Source organism: Clupea harengus, chromosome 12, assembly GCF_900700415.2.
Source record: "Clupea harengus chromosome 12, Ch_v2.0.2, whole genome shotgun sequence".
Taxonomy (NCBI): Eukaryota; Metazoa; Chordata; class Actinopteri; order Clupeiformes; family Clupeidae; genus Clupea; species Clupea harengus.
In genome coordinates, this window is record NC_045163.1 from 14,551,316 (window position 1) to 14,565,973 (window position 14,658).

Genomic DNA, 14,658 nt, shown 5'->3' on the forward strand with positions numbered 1-14,658 from the left:
CACACATTACCGGTACTGCAACCACACCATTGATGTAACACAAATGGCTTAGACATTGACCATCTAATAGGTCTACCTCAAAATACTGTCTTATTAGATCATCACTTAATTACTTTCAATATGCAATTGTAACTATGCACACCATCGGACACAATCCACTTCTACAGCCGTTGTTGATGTGATCAGTCTACAACAGAGCTCATGCCAAAACTACTAGCCGCACTTGCCTCAGTTCTTACTCCAGGCGCAGAAGGTGGCACTAGCACATCCCCACCTCATGTCAACCTACTAACAGATGGTGTCACAAATGTGCTTCGTTCGTCCCTGAACACTATTGCACCACTGAAAAAGAGAATAAGAAAACAGAGAAGGCTGGCCCAATGGTACACCGACCAGACCTATGTACTTAAACAAACTACTTGAAAACTAGAAAAAAAAAATGGTATTCCATTAAACTTCAGGTATTACGCCTGGCATGGAAGGACAGCCTTGTAAGTTATTACCCTGTATACCCACTAAGCTGTTCTACAACCAGTATCAATCTTGTATGTATTATGTATACCATCTTGTATGTAATTTAATGTAATGAAATCTTGTATGTATCATGTTTATATGCCACATATGTATAAAACATTTTATCCTGATGTGTGTATGAATTAATCTGTTTGCTTCTGGTCCCGTCCCCCCCCCCCCCCCCCCCCTTTTGCCAGCTCTCTACTCTGCCGACCCCAAGCAGATGCTGAGCTGGGTTCTGCTCAAGGTTTCTTCCTGATTTTTCTTTCCACCATTGCCTTAACACTTGTTCAAAGGGGTTCAGGCTCTCGGCTATTGGTGCTATGTAAATAAAATTGAACTGAATTATACTAAATTAGGTCCTTTAAAAGAACATTCTTTACACTGATCCTGAAGGACTTCTCAGGACATAGCGGATAGGATCGAGTGCTTTTTGACCATAAATACTTGTGAGATAATGTATCTGCTTGTTCATATGCATTTTTTTCTTTTTTTCCTTCGGGGGCTTGGCACTAAAGCTTCTGCACAGCGTGCTGATCATAGATTTATTGGATCAAACTAAAGCACACTGACTCCATCAGAGAAACAGGGATTCTCATTCTAGGTCAGGGTAAAAAAAAACATAAAAAAGTAATCAGACCTTGAATGTTCGGGGGGGGGGGGGGGGGGGGGCAAGCAAATACGCTTAGCATGACTAACATACTGTCAGTGCGTCAGTGTTCTTAGCGTCTTTCTTCAGTGAATTTCTTTCGAGGCATTTAGCGAAAAAATCCTCTTTCTGTCTTCCCTATGAAATGGGATTAGGCATCAGTACAATTGTATTTTTTCTCCATATGAAGACAAATGAAGCACAATTCTATCGCATACAACATAACACATTCCCTTTTCTACGGCATCTTGCTTGTCTATGTACCCTGTCTGACCCTGAATATAAAACAGCAGTGATTGTGAGAATGCTTAATGGTGTATCACAGCAGATGCCTGGATGCGCAATGGTTTCCATTTTGTGGACAGAGGAATTTAAATTGGATTCATGCTCAATTTAGCCAATTCCCAATGAGTTCTTGAATCTCTTCTCTTTCATGACAGACGCCATGTTACAAATTACAATTTGCACTACTTAGAACAGCATGATCAACATTCAAGTTAAGCTCCATTATCTGTAGACACATATTCCCTCTTCCAGAGGTATGGGGATTGTAAGTAGTTTGTCAGCAGGTCTGTTTGTGTGTGTGATTTGTTTTGTGCTGCATACAGAGCCACAAGAGATACAGGGGATTTAGATTACAATAAAAACCTGACCTTTAAAACTCCCCTATCCCACATTTGTCACTCAATATGCTCCAACATTTTAACACTTCATTTTTTTTCCGCTTACCATTTCTTTCCATGTTGGTTTTTAGGTTCCTGCCTTTGTGGTAACCTCCTTGCCTCCCAATTCCTTATCTAGTTATTTAAGTCTCTGAATTCAAATCTGGCGGCTTTTACTGGCTCAGTCACTCAGTCTTTGGTTTGGTTAAAAGAGGCTGGGACAACTGACGTTTTCCAGATGTGCCCAGCAACCAGCAGCTGCTTGGATACAGCTGGGCAGCACATCAAAGCCTCGTCGATCTGCACTTCATAGTTCATTAAGGCAAGTCTTGAGTGATGGTCTTAAATTTTGGTTTCTTTTTACGTTTTGCATCCGGTGGTGGGAGAGAAATATTTATTTATTTATTTGTTCTCTGTCTGCAAATGTCTTCTCTGAAGTTGTCAGCCAGCTCAGTAAAATCGAACATTTATGAGTGAAGCCTTTGATTTGAAATCTTGTCTCACAGCCAATGGTTTCGTATAAACTGGTCCATTCTGCTCAATATTTCATCATGTTTTTTTATAAACCCTCACAGCAGGAAACTGCCTTCTTCTAAGACATTTCCCCCAATTTATAAGCAGTTGGCACAAGATTGGCATACAACCGGGAAAAAATTGCCCCAAAAATGCCATCCCCTCCCCGTTTCCTTGCATTGAAGTCAGACATATATTGCAATTAGATGGAGGTGCATAATGCCATCTTTCAATCCTATTTTACATACACCCCTCATTACTGGATAAAACCATGCATGAAATCACAGTATATTTGAGACCAACAACATTTTTTTACCACCCTTTTTATCAATCATAGTGTGCAGGCAAGGGCACTTGTCCTGCCAGGGAAGATTTTGGCACAGGAAGGGGTAGATCTATTTTTCCCCACCTCTATAGGATCAGCTTTTGTTCTTAGCACGGGTTTAGTAGCTAAACACTATGCGATTAACACGTGTATGGGACAAAAGGTTATTCATTTTTGTCACTCTTGACCAAACTCATGACATTCCTGCTGTGTTGATGGGATCTCTCAGACAAAGCGTGAATTACCTAAGCAAAGGCCCACGAAACGTTGCTTGGCACACACAGGGAATTGGCTTAACTCGCACAAGTGGCAAGTTTCCTGGCTCATTAGGAACACTGGTTTTAAGAATGGCGCCTGCCAACAGCACAATCCCACAATACAGACAGAGAGAGAGAGAGAGAGGGAGGAATACACATACACATACAGATGCACATGCACATATTCAAACATATTTAATATCATATTGGTCAATGACAGTATGACAGCACAGATAATTCATACATAGATACACGTGCATGTGTCTGTATATGTGTATGTTTTATTTTGTGTGTGTGTGGGTCTGTGTGCACTGGTGTATTTATACTGCCATTGACTGTAAGAGAAGGTTTATCATAATGGATATCCCATAGGGGTCCATAATATTTGCCTTGTGGGCTGTTTCTTGCCCATTAGGCTTACACCACAAACATGAGTAAAACCACTGAGACATTATCAAAGCCACGCAAAGCTACAGATTGAGCCCAACCCTCTGGGGCTAAACAGCCAAAGAGCTCATATCAATGATATCTGAGCATGTATGCCATGATCTTATGCAAAGGCACTCCGTTTAAAATTCATGTCACACATTGTTCCGATGTGAAGATGTGAGTATTATAGGCTGAAATGAAGGCTGAAAATATGTCTCACATGAAACGTACTGTTCTGCAAATCACTTGGTCAGAAAATGATGTCTAATGAAAGTCATTAGGAAGGCAGATGTCAACATGTTCCCTGCTGGATTTTCTGATGAATACTGTTCTCTGCACTAAGCAGAAGCTGAATTTTAATCTGGGGGGGGGTGGGGGTAAATTAAAAGATTATTTAAGCAGTGGTGAAGCTGTAAGTGTGAGACTCTGTGAAACATTTCTCAGTCATATCCGTGTCAGTTTAATTATTAATCTGTGGCTCTTAAAAGCCAGGCCGCCAGCTTCACTAACCTTTAAATAGACTGTCCAATTAACATTAAAAGGCCACCATTTCAGCAAATCGGATAGGCCTGCTTACTGAGAAGGCTTCCCAAGCTAGCTTCTAAATTTCACCATAAAAGCCGGAAGCTGAAAAGGCAAACAGTGGTCAGAACTGTTGCCCCTGAAAATGCCCACTACCACCACCCCCGTTCCTCATAAAAGCCACATATGTTAAAATTACGAGAAATGTACGTGAGAAATGTAATCACAGGAAACAGGGAAGCAGCAACAGAGGTATATTACATCTCTTTGTAATAACTTAATTGTTATCATTACACACAATTAGCTGACCCCCCTTATCCAAAGCTATTTATAGTACAAGTGTACTTCTTTCAGTAAACATACTCTATGGGAATTGAACCCTTGATCTTGGTGTATGTGGTTTCCATTCTACCAGTTGAGCCACAGAAACATATCAGAGCTTGTCATGAATAGACAGGCAGTTGAGCATCTCAGTCAACACAAAACGAGGACAGCTTCATAACTCACCAACAGGATTCCCACATGACTGGTTGCTTGAATGAATGCCATGTTCCTTGCTAGTGCCAGGTGTACAGATGTTGGTGACCCTAAGGACAGTGACTTGAAGGCTGGAAGGCCCTCTGCCGTGGCGCTGCAACCGTGACAGGGAAACTCCGGCATGCACAGATGGCTCAGGGTCCTCCAGGCATCTCCACAAGGTTCCTAGCTTGAAATGCGCCCATGCACAAGATATATGGCTTCTGGTTTGATCACAAAGGCCAGATGGGAAGCTATTATCAGTGAGATCATGATGGGAAACATTATGCAGCCTGCTGTGTAAGCATTGCCTCTCCATTTCCCTGTTTAATTATTTGTTCATTTATAGCAATTTGCCAATCTAACACAACATCCTGTAGTGTACTGCTTGCCCCCTATATTTGCACATTCATGGATACTTCCTGAAAATATCAAGATACTGCAACAGTAAATCCCAACCAGCTTTGAAATTCTAAGGCTAATACTCTGCCTTTTGCTCATGCCCTTTGCTGCATAAGGGGAACAGGGATTTTCTGTATTTTGTGCAAAACTGCATGGCACAGAGATCCGCCGGTACCTTCAATTACTTCTGATATTCAGGCGGCAAAAAGGCAGTCTCTTCTTTAGCCCTAGTCGTTAATCTCGCGCCGAGTGCCAGTATTAAGGCGATAATCTCGGTACATGTGACAAAGCGCAAAAAACTATCCCTGGAGTTCGTTTAAGAGGCTGGATAGGAATGCGCCCATGACAAAAGGAGATTCAACGTCAACCGAGCCCAAATCTATGGAGTGTCCCGTTGTATTTCACTTTTCCTGTGAAGGCTCTCTCTTATGCTGCACGTTGTATTTGGGTATATTATGTTTATCCGGTGGCACAAAAAATGAGCAATTCAACAAACATCCCTTAAAAGCACTAAATGTGACGCTGAGAAATATAGCGCCTCGGAGCTGAATTAACATTTCATGCATTGTGTCCTGACTTTAGTCGTTGCCTCTGAGTGCTACCAGAGTACTACCAGACGCACGAGTTCTCTTGCTCATGTCCCTGCTTTTAATTGCAAATTCATCAAGAATTCACAACGCTGTCACTCTCATTTTAGCTCCCCCGGGGACATAAAGCGAGTGTAGTCATTGTGTGGTATAAGATAAGTAGGGAGCCGCTTGGGATACAGATTCTGCTCCATCGCAGTGCGACCGCTGGACCGTTTTTGCGCGCACTCTGTGGTTTTATATATTTTTTCAGATATGCTCTGCGGCCAAGCACCCGGAATACAAATATATGAAGTGCGTTATGAGGTCAAAACAGAGGTTACATGACTGAGCATGGAAATATACAATTTTTTCTTAGGTTCTGGTTTTTTTTTTTGTTTGTTTGTTTTTTGTCTGAATCATCTTTTCATCAAGGAACATTTTCATTAGACACTATTTACCTGTTTCCCTATTTTCCTGTAATTTAATACCCTTTGTTGACATTCTGCCTGCCATTGTGATTTTACATGCCCTGTCTGTAAATATTACAATCCACATCCAGAAACAGACTGACAGCGAAATGGCCTATGACAGAAGTGTTCTGCGATTTCACAGCTCAGCTCTGGGTTGAATATTGATGGGGAGTTCAAAAGACGCCCAACCTCCATTGCTATTCCCAGTAACCTTCTGGCAAGAACTGCCTTTGTCACTCACATGGGGGGAGGGATACTGTCTTTTAAAATAGAGTGTTTTTGGCACTAAACAGGGTGAGAGCGTTGTTTAAAAGAAATAAAGCTCTCCAACGGGAAATATGTCACTCTGTTAGTAAATATGTCTGGATATGAGTGACAGAATCGTTGGCAGTCATCTATCAAGTGGGACCATATGTTGCTTTGGGTGGGGAGGGAACGGGAGCTTACTGCAAAGCCTGCCTTATCCTCGGCATTACAGACTCTAAGAAAGGATTTACACTTTAATTCTTGATTAGATAGAATTTCTCCCAAGAACCAAAGCACGACGATGTACTGAAAAGTTAGGACCAAAGGAAATGATGTATAGGTATGCCAACCTTAACGCAATGTGAACATTATCACCCGGCACCGATGCGACTCATTAGACACCGCGGATTATCAATCAGAAATGAATACCGTTTCTTGTATCGGTTCCAACTGAGCTGCCATAGTTTGTTTTGGTCGGACTGTGCAACAGAGGGCTTTATATTCCTCCCACAGAGGTGAGCGGGGGTGGAATGGAAGAGAGGGGCAGTTCTTCTCTCCACAGGGACTCACTCGCGCGCCTCGCATTTGCCTCTCCTATGCGCGGGCAACTCAATAAGGCTCTCGCTCACTTCTTCAACGTGTTCCTGCGCCTGCTGCCAGAGCGGAGACTGTGACTTGCGCTCCGGCTACGTACCGTTCCCGGGAGGTAGTGGTTCGCACCGCGCTGGTTCCTGAGAGGATTGTCAGTACGCGCCCACGGGAACTCTGATGAACACGGAGGTCCATCGTCCTTAACCCTGACAGTCAGTCGTCAGCGCTGCCTGCACTCATGACTTTACAGACTCTGCTGACCTATGGGCTCGGAATTACGTTGGCATCGGTGGCGTTGTTCAACTCACAAGGTGAGTGGCGAGCGAGCTTTAGAAGGCAGCTTAGGGGCAGGTGGCTGTGAATGTGAGAACTATTCACAGGTGTGCGTGTGATAGTGAGTTAAAAGTGATTTGTCCTGCGAAACAAGCAGCTGTCAATTACTTGTTAAATATTGTGACATATCTTTGTGAAAGGTTTGTGACGCATAACCCAGTATACATTTTGGTTGGGGTAAAAACTGTGCCTGTGATATGAGATCGGGTTGCTGTAGGCTATAGATTGTGTACTGATTAGTGTAGTGTAGAGTATTAGTGCAGGCAGGTTATGAAATTTAAAATCATTGAGGTTTGCCATACAATGACAGCACACAGCTCTCTCAACATTCTGAAATAAAACATATGTAAAACCCTGTCTTGTTAAGGTCATTCAACTAGTCATATTAGGGGCTGTTATTTTCATATTACATAAATAACACCCAATTACATGGATAGTGCCCATACAATGGACAGATGTTATTGAAGGGAAATGAATTGATCACAACATAAGACCATGGGTGCACCTTTCAAGTGAACTGCATGGTTGGAGTCCCATTCATCAAATGACTTATTGATGTAAGTGTTGTCCTGGGGCTTATGAATTATAGGAGAAACAAATGTCATCACCCCCTCTTTTGACTGAGGAGGAGACTGGGTTCATCGATCATTCACGAATGGCTTGGATCATTTTGTTCTTATTATACTGCTCCTATGCAGAGTGTAATCTTCAGGGAAGATGCTCTCTAATGGCCTCTCATCAAATCTAGGCATGTTGTTGCTCAATGTTGTGGAGCATTTCAAGGAAACCCGTTTATCACACTGCACCATAAACCAGATAGAGCCAGAAGCCGGCATGGTCGGTTAGAAAGCTATGAATAGTTTTCTGGTTGTGTTTAGGGTGTCTATATACAAGTATAATAGTGCTCCCTCTCACACACTATACAGTCTGGCTGAGCTGTGCATTGATTTCAGCAGGTTTTTTTCCTTCCATTTTTGCCCTGTGATTTTTATAAGAGCATTTGGTAAGGATTACTGTGACTCTGAAAAGCCCTATGATAGCTTTTGGGTTGGCTATTTAACAGATTACCAGCCAATGTACCTTGGCTTCACTGCAGCAGAGGACCATGGCTGGTGTATGGTGTATGTGCAGGCAAAACATAGCCACCCTGCCAACCTGGCAGATCAAAGGCATCTCCCACCTCACGCGACAGGATTTCCACAGGTCACGATAAGATATATGAGGGTCCAGACTTACAGCCAATCTCTTTAGCCCTAATGGATTAATGCAGTTAATCTGTTGGAGTCTCTCTTCGAGGTGGTTGGTCTTTACCTGGATGCACTGGATGAAGGAGAGAAAGTTCCTGGACAACAGGCGACTCTGGGCCACTCAGTCTTCGAGGGTGTAGGCATGTACAGGCCAGTGGGGGTGGCAGGTGGGGGTGTAGGCATGTACAGGCCAGTGGGGGTGGCATTTGTGCGAACAGGCATGTGGAGTGGTGTGGCAGGGCCTCACATTGTGGTTTATTGTGCTGGCAGTCAGTCTCAAAGGCCCACAAAGTCCCTGAAATTACCAAAGGATTTAAAAATGAGAATCTATTTTGTAGGACAGCCTTATTGGTGTCCTTGAGGGCCCTTGGGGGGGGGGTTGCAAGACGGTGCAAGAAGATTGCTTCTAGGGTCACAAAATCTCATCCTTTTTTTGGATGCTCTGGATTTTCTCTGTTTATGTTGGAATGTCACGGTTGCTACAGTGACGTCCACTGTGCTGTAGTAACCTCAAGTGCTCGTTTTTAAAGTGTCCTAAATACATTACTAGGCTGCATCTTCAGTGGATTGTATCTTTTAATAAATTAGGTTATTTTGGTGGTTGGTCATTCATATTTAATTACAGCAATTAGCTGTCAAAGAAGTCTTGAATTTAGAAAAAAAAACATCATTTGGCAAGTGATTGTATAAGTGACCTGTTTTGATAAGAATGCAGATACTCCATATACATTTATTGAGATTTGGATCTTGAACATGTAGGATCATGTTTTACAGCACCATATACAACATACTAAGCCCCTTTGGTTTTCTAAAGCCTCTTATTGCCTATCAAAAAAATCCCACAGATGTTTGCATTAGCTTACTGATATTGTGAGTACCATTACCCACAGCTCTTCTTCCTCTTCAGAGCAAGATGAACAAACTCTGTTTCGTGTCAAAATGACCTTCAAAATTGTGTTTGGTTAAAGATAGATAGGATCCCTGAGAATAAAGTGGAACATGATGAAGTGTATTTGTTATGGTTGCTGGTTGTCATGTCCACTAGCGAAGGGCTCTGGCACTAATTCATCATCCATGAGGCAGATGGTTAAGGCAGACAATCATCCGCCAGGAGACGGTAAATGTAGATATGATGACTCTCAGGCATGCTTCCATCACACACCCGCCAAACCACAGGATGGGAATGGATGGGGGGGGGGGGGGGGGGGGGAGGAATGAGGAGTGAGGAGTGAGGAGTGCCAGAAAGCAAAAACATTCATTCAGTGTATGAGGAGGGATGGTCTGGACTGGTCTGGTCCACTGCCATTTGTTAATTAGGCTCTTTCATCTCTCAATCAAAAAATGAATTGGTGATTTATTTAGTTCTTTTCAGCATATATCTTTTTTTCCCTTAGACATACATAGTCATCATTGTGTTTGTCCCACACAGTGCTGTTCATTTGAGAGAGTATAATATCAGATTTATGTTCTTGCTGCAGTGTTGGCAGGCAGCCTTCCTTGAAATCCAAGTGAAGTGAGTTATTCTGTGTGCTTACCCTGTTCTGTGATCAAGTGTATGCACCATAGGTCGCCATGTCTTGGGGGGGGGGGGGGGGGGGGATGATGCACAATGACTCTCTGGAGTGCCAGTGATTTGCAGGAGACTAGGCCAATTTCCTGTAGTTGTGTTTCTCTCCCTCTCTCTCTCTTTCTCTCTCACACACCTTCTAAGCCTGTGCCTTTTTGTCTCTGTTCATTTTATCTATGAATTTCTCCTCTGCCCTTTCCCTTTACCTCCCCTTCTATTCCCCTTAGAATGTTTGTACACATCTGTCTCTCACTTTAGCACTCTTTCGTTCTCTGTGTGTGTTAGCTCACATCAGTCATCATTTCTGTCCCTCTTCATCTGTGTTTTTTCTCTCTCTCTCTATTCCTCCTCATAGTGCATGGACTGCAATGCTATGGCTGCAACATCATCCATGGGCAGCGGTACGTGGACGTGGGCTGCTCCAACCCGGAGGTCATCACCTGCACACACTCCCACAAGGGCTTCAAGCACCGCTTCTGCATCAAGACAGAGAGCAGTGAGTAGTACAGTGCACCTCTCCGAACCACATCCTCTCTCTAACTAACTAACTTACTAACTAACTAACTAACTAACTTGGTTAAGCAGACCTCTCCAAACCACATCCTCACAGTCACTAGGGCTTCAAGAAACCAAGAAAAAGAGTGGTGAGTGGGTTAAGCAGACCTCACCCAACCTCACCATCACTCAGTCCCTGCAGGCAGGAGGGTCTTGGATCAAAGAACAGATGTCTAATGTTGCTCCAACCATTCACTGTATTAGCATGTTCACCCATCTGAATAAGGGTGACCTTTAAGAGCTCGAGAGGAGGCAGCATTTCATTCCTCAAACCAAGAAAATCAGCATTTGAAGACTGAACACTTTTTAAGAAATAATTTTTGCCTTCCTGGTTTGCATTCATAATTAGCCAATCACGGCGGTCTTACAGTATGCGGGATGTGATATGATTCTTACTCAGCATGAACTAATTATGTATTATTACATGAGGAAGGCTTATAATGCAAAAGCCATAGGTTGGAAGTCCAGATATTTTCCTAGATATAGAGGACAACGGACAATACAGATGTTGTTGTGGCGAAAGCCTATTGGATATCCAAGGTTATCAGTGAATGCACAGATCAAGAGAAGCAAAGTCCTCCTGAGAACGACGGTGTCAATCACAGCCTCTGCAATCCTGGTTTGACCTTTCCTGGCTCCTCGGCAGGGGCTTTCATCCGTGGTCACTAAGGGGCCGGTGTCTGAGTATTAATTCCACCACAAACGAATCCGTGCTGACCCAAATACACTGCCAGGCGAAATCTTTTATCTCTTCCCCCACCCTAGAACATACGCTAGTGTCAGATCCTGCTCTGAATGACCACCAACTTTCAACATGATAATGTGGATTAAATAGAACTTTGTTACATGACTCAGGGAGATAGCGAGGAGGGCGTTGGGGTGGCGGTTGAGATCAGGAGCTCAAATAAATCCTGTCAGGGTTCCAACGGCCGCCCTGTGAAATGATGAATCACTGAAAATAATTTACCTTTTATCCAAGTCTGATAATTAATGCCAAACAGCTGGACATATCTGATGAAGTCAGTCCAAATGTTTCTAATTTGCAGTATCAGGTGCTTAGAGTCAGTCAGTGACTCACACACACCAGTAAGCCTAGGACCACACATCTCGGTTGTCAGCTTTGCCTCTGTAGTCATAAAGTGGTTTCGACTTCTTATGAGGAGTAAGAGACGTCTGCTGATGCATACGTAACTACAAATCACTCTCCATGACACTTGAGTGAAGGGGCCTGATGATGCGACATTTTTATTTGATTTTTGATCCCGACAGCTCAGGAAAGAGAATGGGGTCAGAGCCTGGTACGAGTGTGTGTGTGTGTGTGTGTGTGTGTGTGTGTGTGTGTTTGCACAGTCTTGTCTAACATAACAGCCTGTTTTTTAATATGTGGATACTGTGTTGGTGTTTGTCAATCCAAATGAAATAATCAAATGGGTAAGCTATTGATGTCATTTGTTTACCCCTTTGCCTAAATCACCGCCAGCGCACAGTGAGATGGGACACAGACCTGTGTTTTAAAAACAACGTCTTGAGGGAACAGTCCAAACCTGCACTTGCTCCTTAATCCCCCCATGGCCGTCCTTCGGCCTTGCCAGCTGTTGTTGTGTAACAGGTTTAGTGGCCCACTCCCCTCTGCCCTGTGTGGGTACGGAGCGCCTGGTGGCTGCCTGCCCACTTGGCTCCTTGACTCCATGCAGCACTGGTCCTCCTGTCATTCACTGAGGGCTAATGCAGGGTTTATCACACGCTCAAGGCACCCGCCACTCCGCACGTGCTTAAGAATTAGAGGTGCGCCTAATCTTAAGAACTGAGATTGTGTGAAGGTTGTTTTTAAACAGAGTTGTAAATTGTTTTTTGGGAGGTGCTTTCAGAACATAGAATAATTATATGTGGACCGACATGTCCTTCATGTTTGTGGATGTGTGTGTGTGTGTGTGTGTGTGTGTGTGTGTGTGTGTGTGTTTGGTGTGTGAGAGAGAGAGAGGAGGCTGTGATCCATTAAAAGCCTGTGATGTGATTAACAGACGCAGGACTCCATTGAGCCTATTAGACCAGTTGAAGGCATTTTAAATTCACTTCATCAAACTCTCCTCCATGGAAAACATTTATCAATGTCTGCTTTTAAAATGCAGATGTGCAGAGTTGATATCATTCCGTCAATCCATCAGTGTCTCTTTTCCCTCCTACCTGTCATCTGTCTGAATAAATAAAGGCGTGTTTATGTCATTGCAGCTGCGCTTGGCATCGTCCTGACAAGCGGCTGTGCTACATCCCGACACTGTCAGCAACAAGAGCTACCGGGGGTTCGCATCCACTGCTGTGATTCGGATCTATGCAACAGCTCCTCCTGCTGGCGAGCAAGTGGACTACATTACGTCTGTGCGATACTTAGCCTGCTATTGTTATGGCTACGGTTATAGGATGCCTAAAAACATGGACTGGACATGACGTCATTTATATGTGTAAAACACCAAGAAGCCGTTTTGTTTAAATTTTAAGATCACACAAATGACATGCATGAGCTATTCAAAGTGATTTTTTTTCTCAGTAATTAGTTTTAATATGAGGAAAAGCCATTTGTTTGATAGTGTGCAGTGATGAAATTCAGTGGTACAGTACCACAGCAGCTACCACCAATTAATTTCAATCATTTCATGTAACAATAGTCATAGTTTGATTCCAGAGAGTAGGAACACTCCAGAGCCTATGACTGCACCAAATGTAAATATTCTGTATTAAAGAGTATATTGATATTCTTGACAACTTTATTTTATTTTGAATGTAACAGTTGACCATCAATTGCACTTCATCGTAAAGACATACACTATTGCAAAAGATGCAGTACTCAGTTTTATGGTAAACTCTTGAATTGGTATGGGTTCTCATCCTCATTTGGGCGCATTGTTGTTTTGTAATTGCAGTGTAATGCTGCAGATATATGACTTTGCATGTGTGCTATTTGTAATGGCCTGAGTTTTATGTCAACACATGCCGTGCAGTGAAGTGATATTTCACTAATTGTATTAAAGGATTTAAAAAGATAGCAGGATTAAGTGTTTTTGTGCCACCTTGAATGGATATGGTAGAAGGCTCGAAATACCTTTGCTTTTCTGCCGAGTCCCGTCAGACCCTCACTCTAAAGCTTATCAGAGAATAAACATACATTCACAGATATCAGAGATTTTGTCACAGGTTGGAATTCCTCTCAGTCAATCACAAAGGGATATAGCTACCTGTTGTTTAAAATCAAATGGCTTACAGTAAATGTGTTTGGTTAGTGTTTTTTATATAACCTGAGCTGAGTGCTCAAACCGTCCACAGCTATAGAAAAGGGCACAGAGTCTGTTCCTTTGTCAGTTTCTCCCACAAAAAAATCACATCCTCTTCCCCTCACTATGGTGAAAGAAACAACAGGAAGTGTGAATTTCCTTTCATACAATATCTACTGAGGAAATCCCAATGCCCTTTAAAACAGCATCTCTACTCTTGGGCACTACAGCATTTCTGTACTTCTAACAAACCAACCAGCTGAATAAAATAGTGATCTGGTTCATCATACAAAACAACCATACTCATTGTGGCTAATAAAGGATTGTGTCCATCTGTATCTATGTTATCCAGCCCTATTTTTTCAGTTGTTTTAATGCTGCAGTGTATAAAATATACAGGATGCCACCGCTATTTATCCTAATCTATAGATTAGCGTATTATGATGAAACCAAGAATGACTTAAAGTGAGACTTAGAATTAGAAAAGAAGAATGATTCAACTGGGAGTGGGCACATGGGCTTTAAAGGCACACGTTAGTAGATTCAGTGGAGCTTTATTAAATGTATAAAATAATTTAGTTTTTACAAGGTACTTAAACGGACACTTCTTGCTACGTAATTGTCATATTATATCATGGTCCTCCCAACCACACACACACACACCCACGCGCGCACACACACACGCGCGCACACACACACACACAGTACACACAGTCAGAAAAGGAAAAAGGGTCACCAAAAACTGCACAAGTGGCTTTCCTTAGCAGCAAATACTGTATACTTGGATCTGACATTCCACCAAATTAATTAGCCTACAAGTTTTGCATAATGTGTAATAAGCAGAGTAGCTGAAGTTTTTTAGATCTGTGTAGCGATTTGCACAATGGATTGTGCTAGTGGTACAAACATAAAGTGGGTTCAATTGTTTAAGAATTCCTCAAAGGCAACACAGTTGGTGTCGAAGACAACCCAGAACGAACAGGAATTAATGGAAAGAGTCTCTCAATTAAGCCATATATAGCTAGC

At 42.7% G+C, this 14,658-nt stretch overlaps 1 protein-coding gene across 1 annotated transcript; it reads left to right on the forward strand.

Annotated features, from left to right (window-relative positions):
* Positions 1–6,722: 6,722 nt before the first annotated feature.
* LOC122133335 lies at positions 6,723–13,121 on the forward strand. Its single transcript, XM_042709320.1, has 3 exons — positions 6,723–6,975; positions 10,167–10,307; positions 12,596–13,121. The coding sequence occupies exons 1-3, from the start codon at positions 6,903–6,905 to the stop codon at positions 12,781–12,783; spliced, it is 402 nt and encodes a 133-aa protein (XP_042565254.1). The 5' UTR covers positions 6,723–6,902; the 3' UTR covers positions 12,784–13,121.
* Positions 13,122–14,658: the final 1,537 nt, after the last annotated feature.

Excerpts from the sequence above, each read along its gene's own strand:
- LOC122133335 (XM_042709320.1), top strand. The coding sequence starts at position 6,903 with ATGACTTTACAGACTCTGCTGACCTATGGGCTCGGAATTACGTTGGCA. Across the intron at positions 6,976-10,166 it reads GGCGTTGTTCAACTCACAAG|TGCATGGACTGCAATGCTAT; the intron begins GTGAGTGGCGAG and ends TCCTCCTCATAG. Across the intron at positions 10,308-12,595 it reads CTGCATCAAGACAGAGAGCA|CTGCGCTTGGCATCGTCCTG; the intron begins GTGAGTAGTACA and ends ATGTCATTGCAG.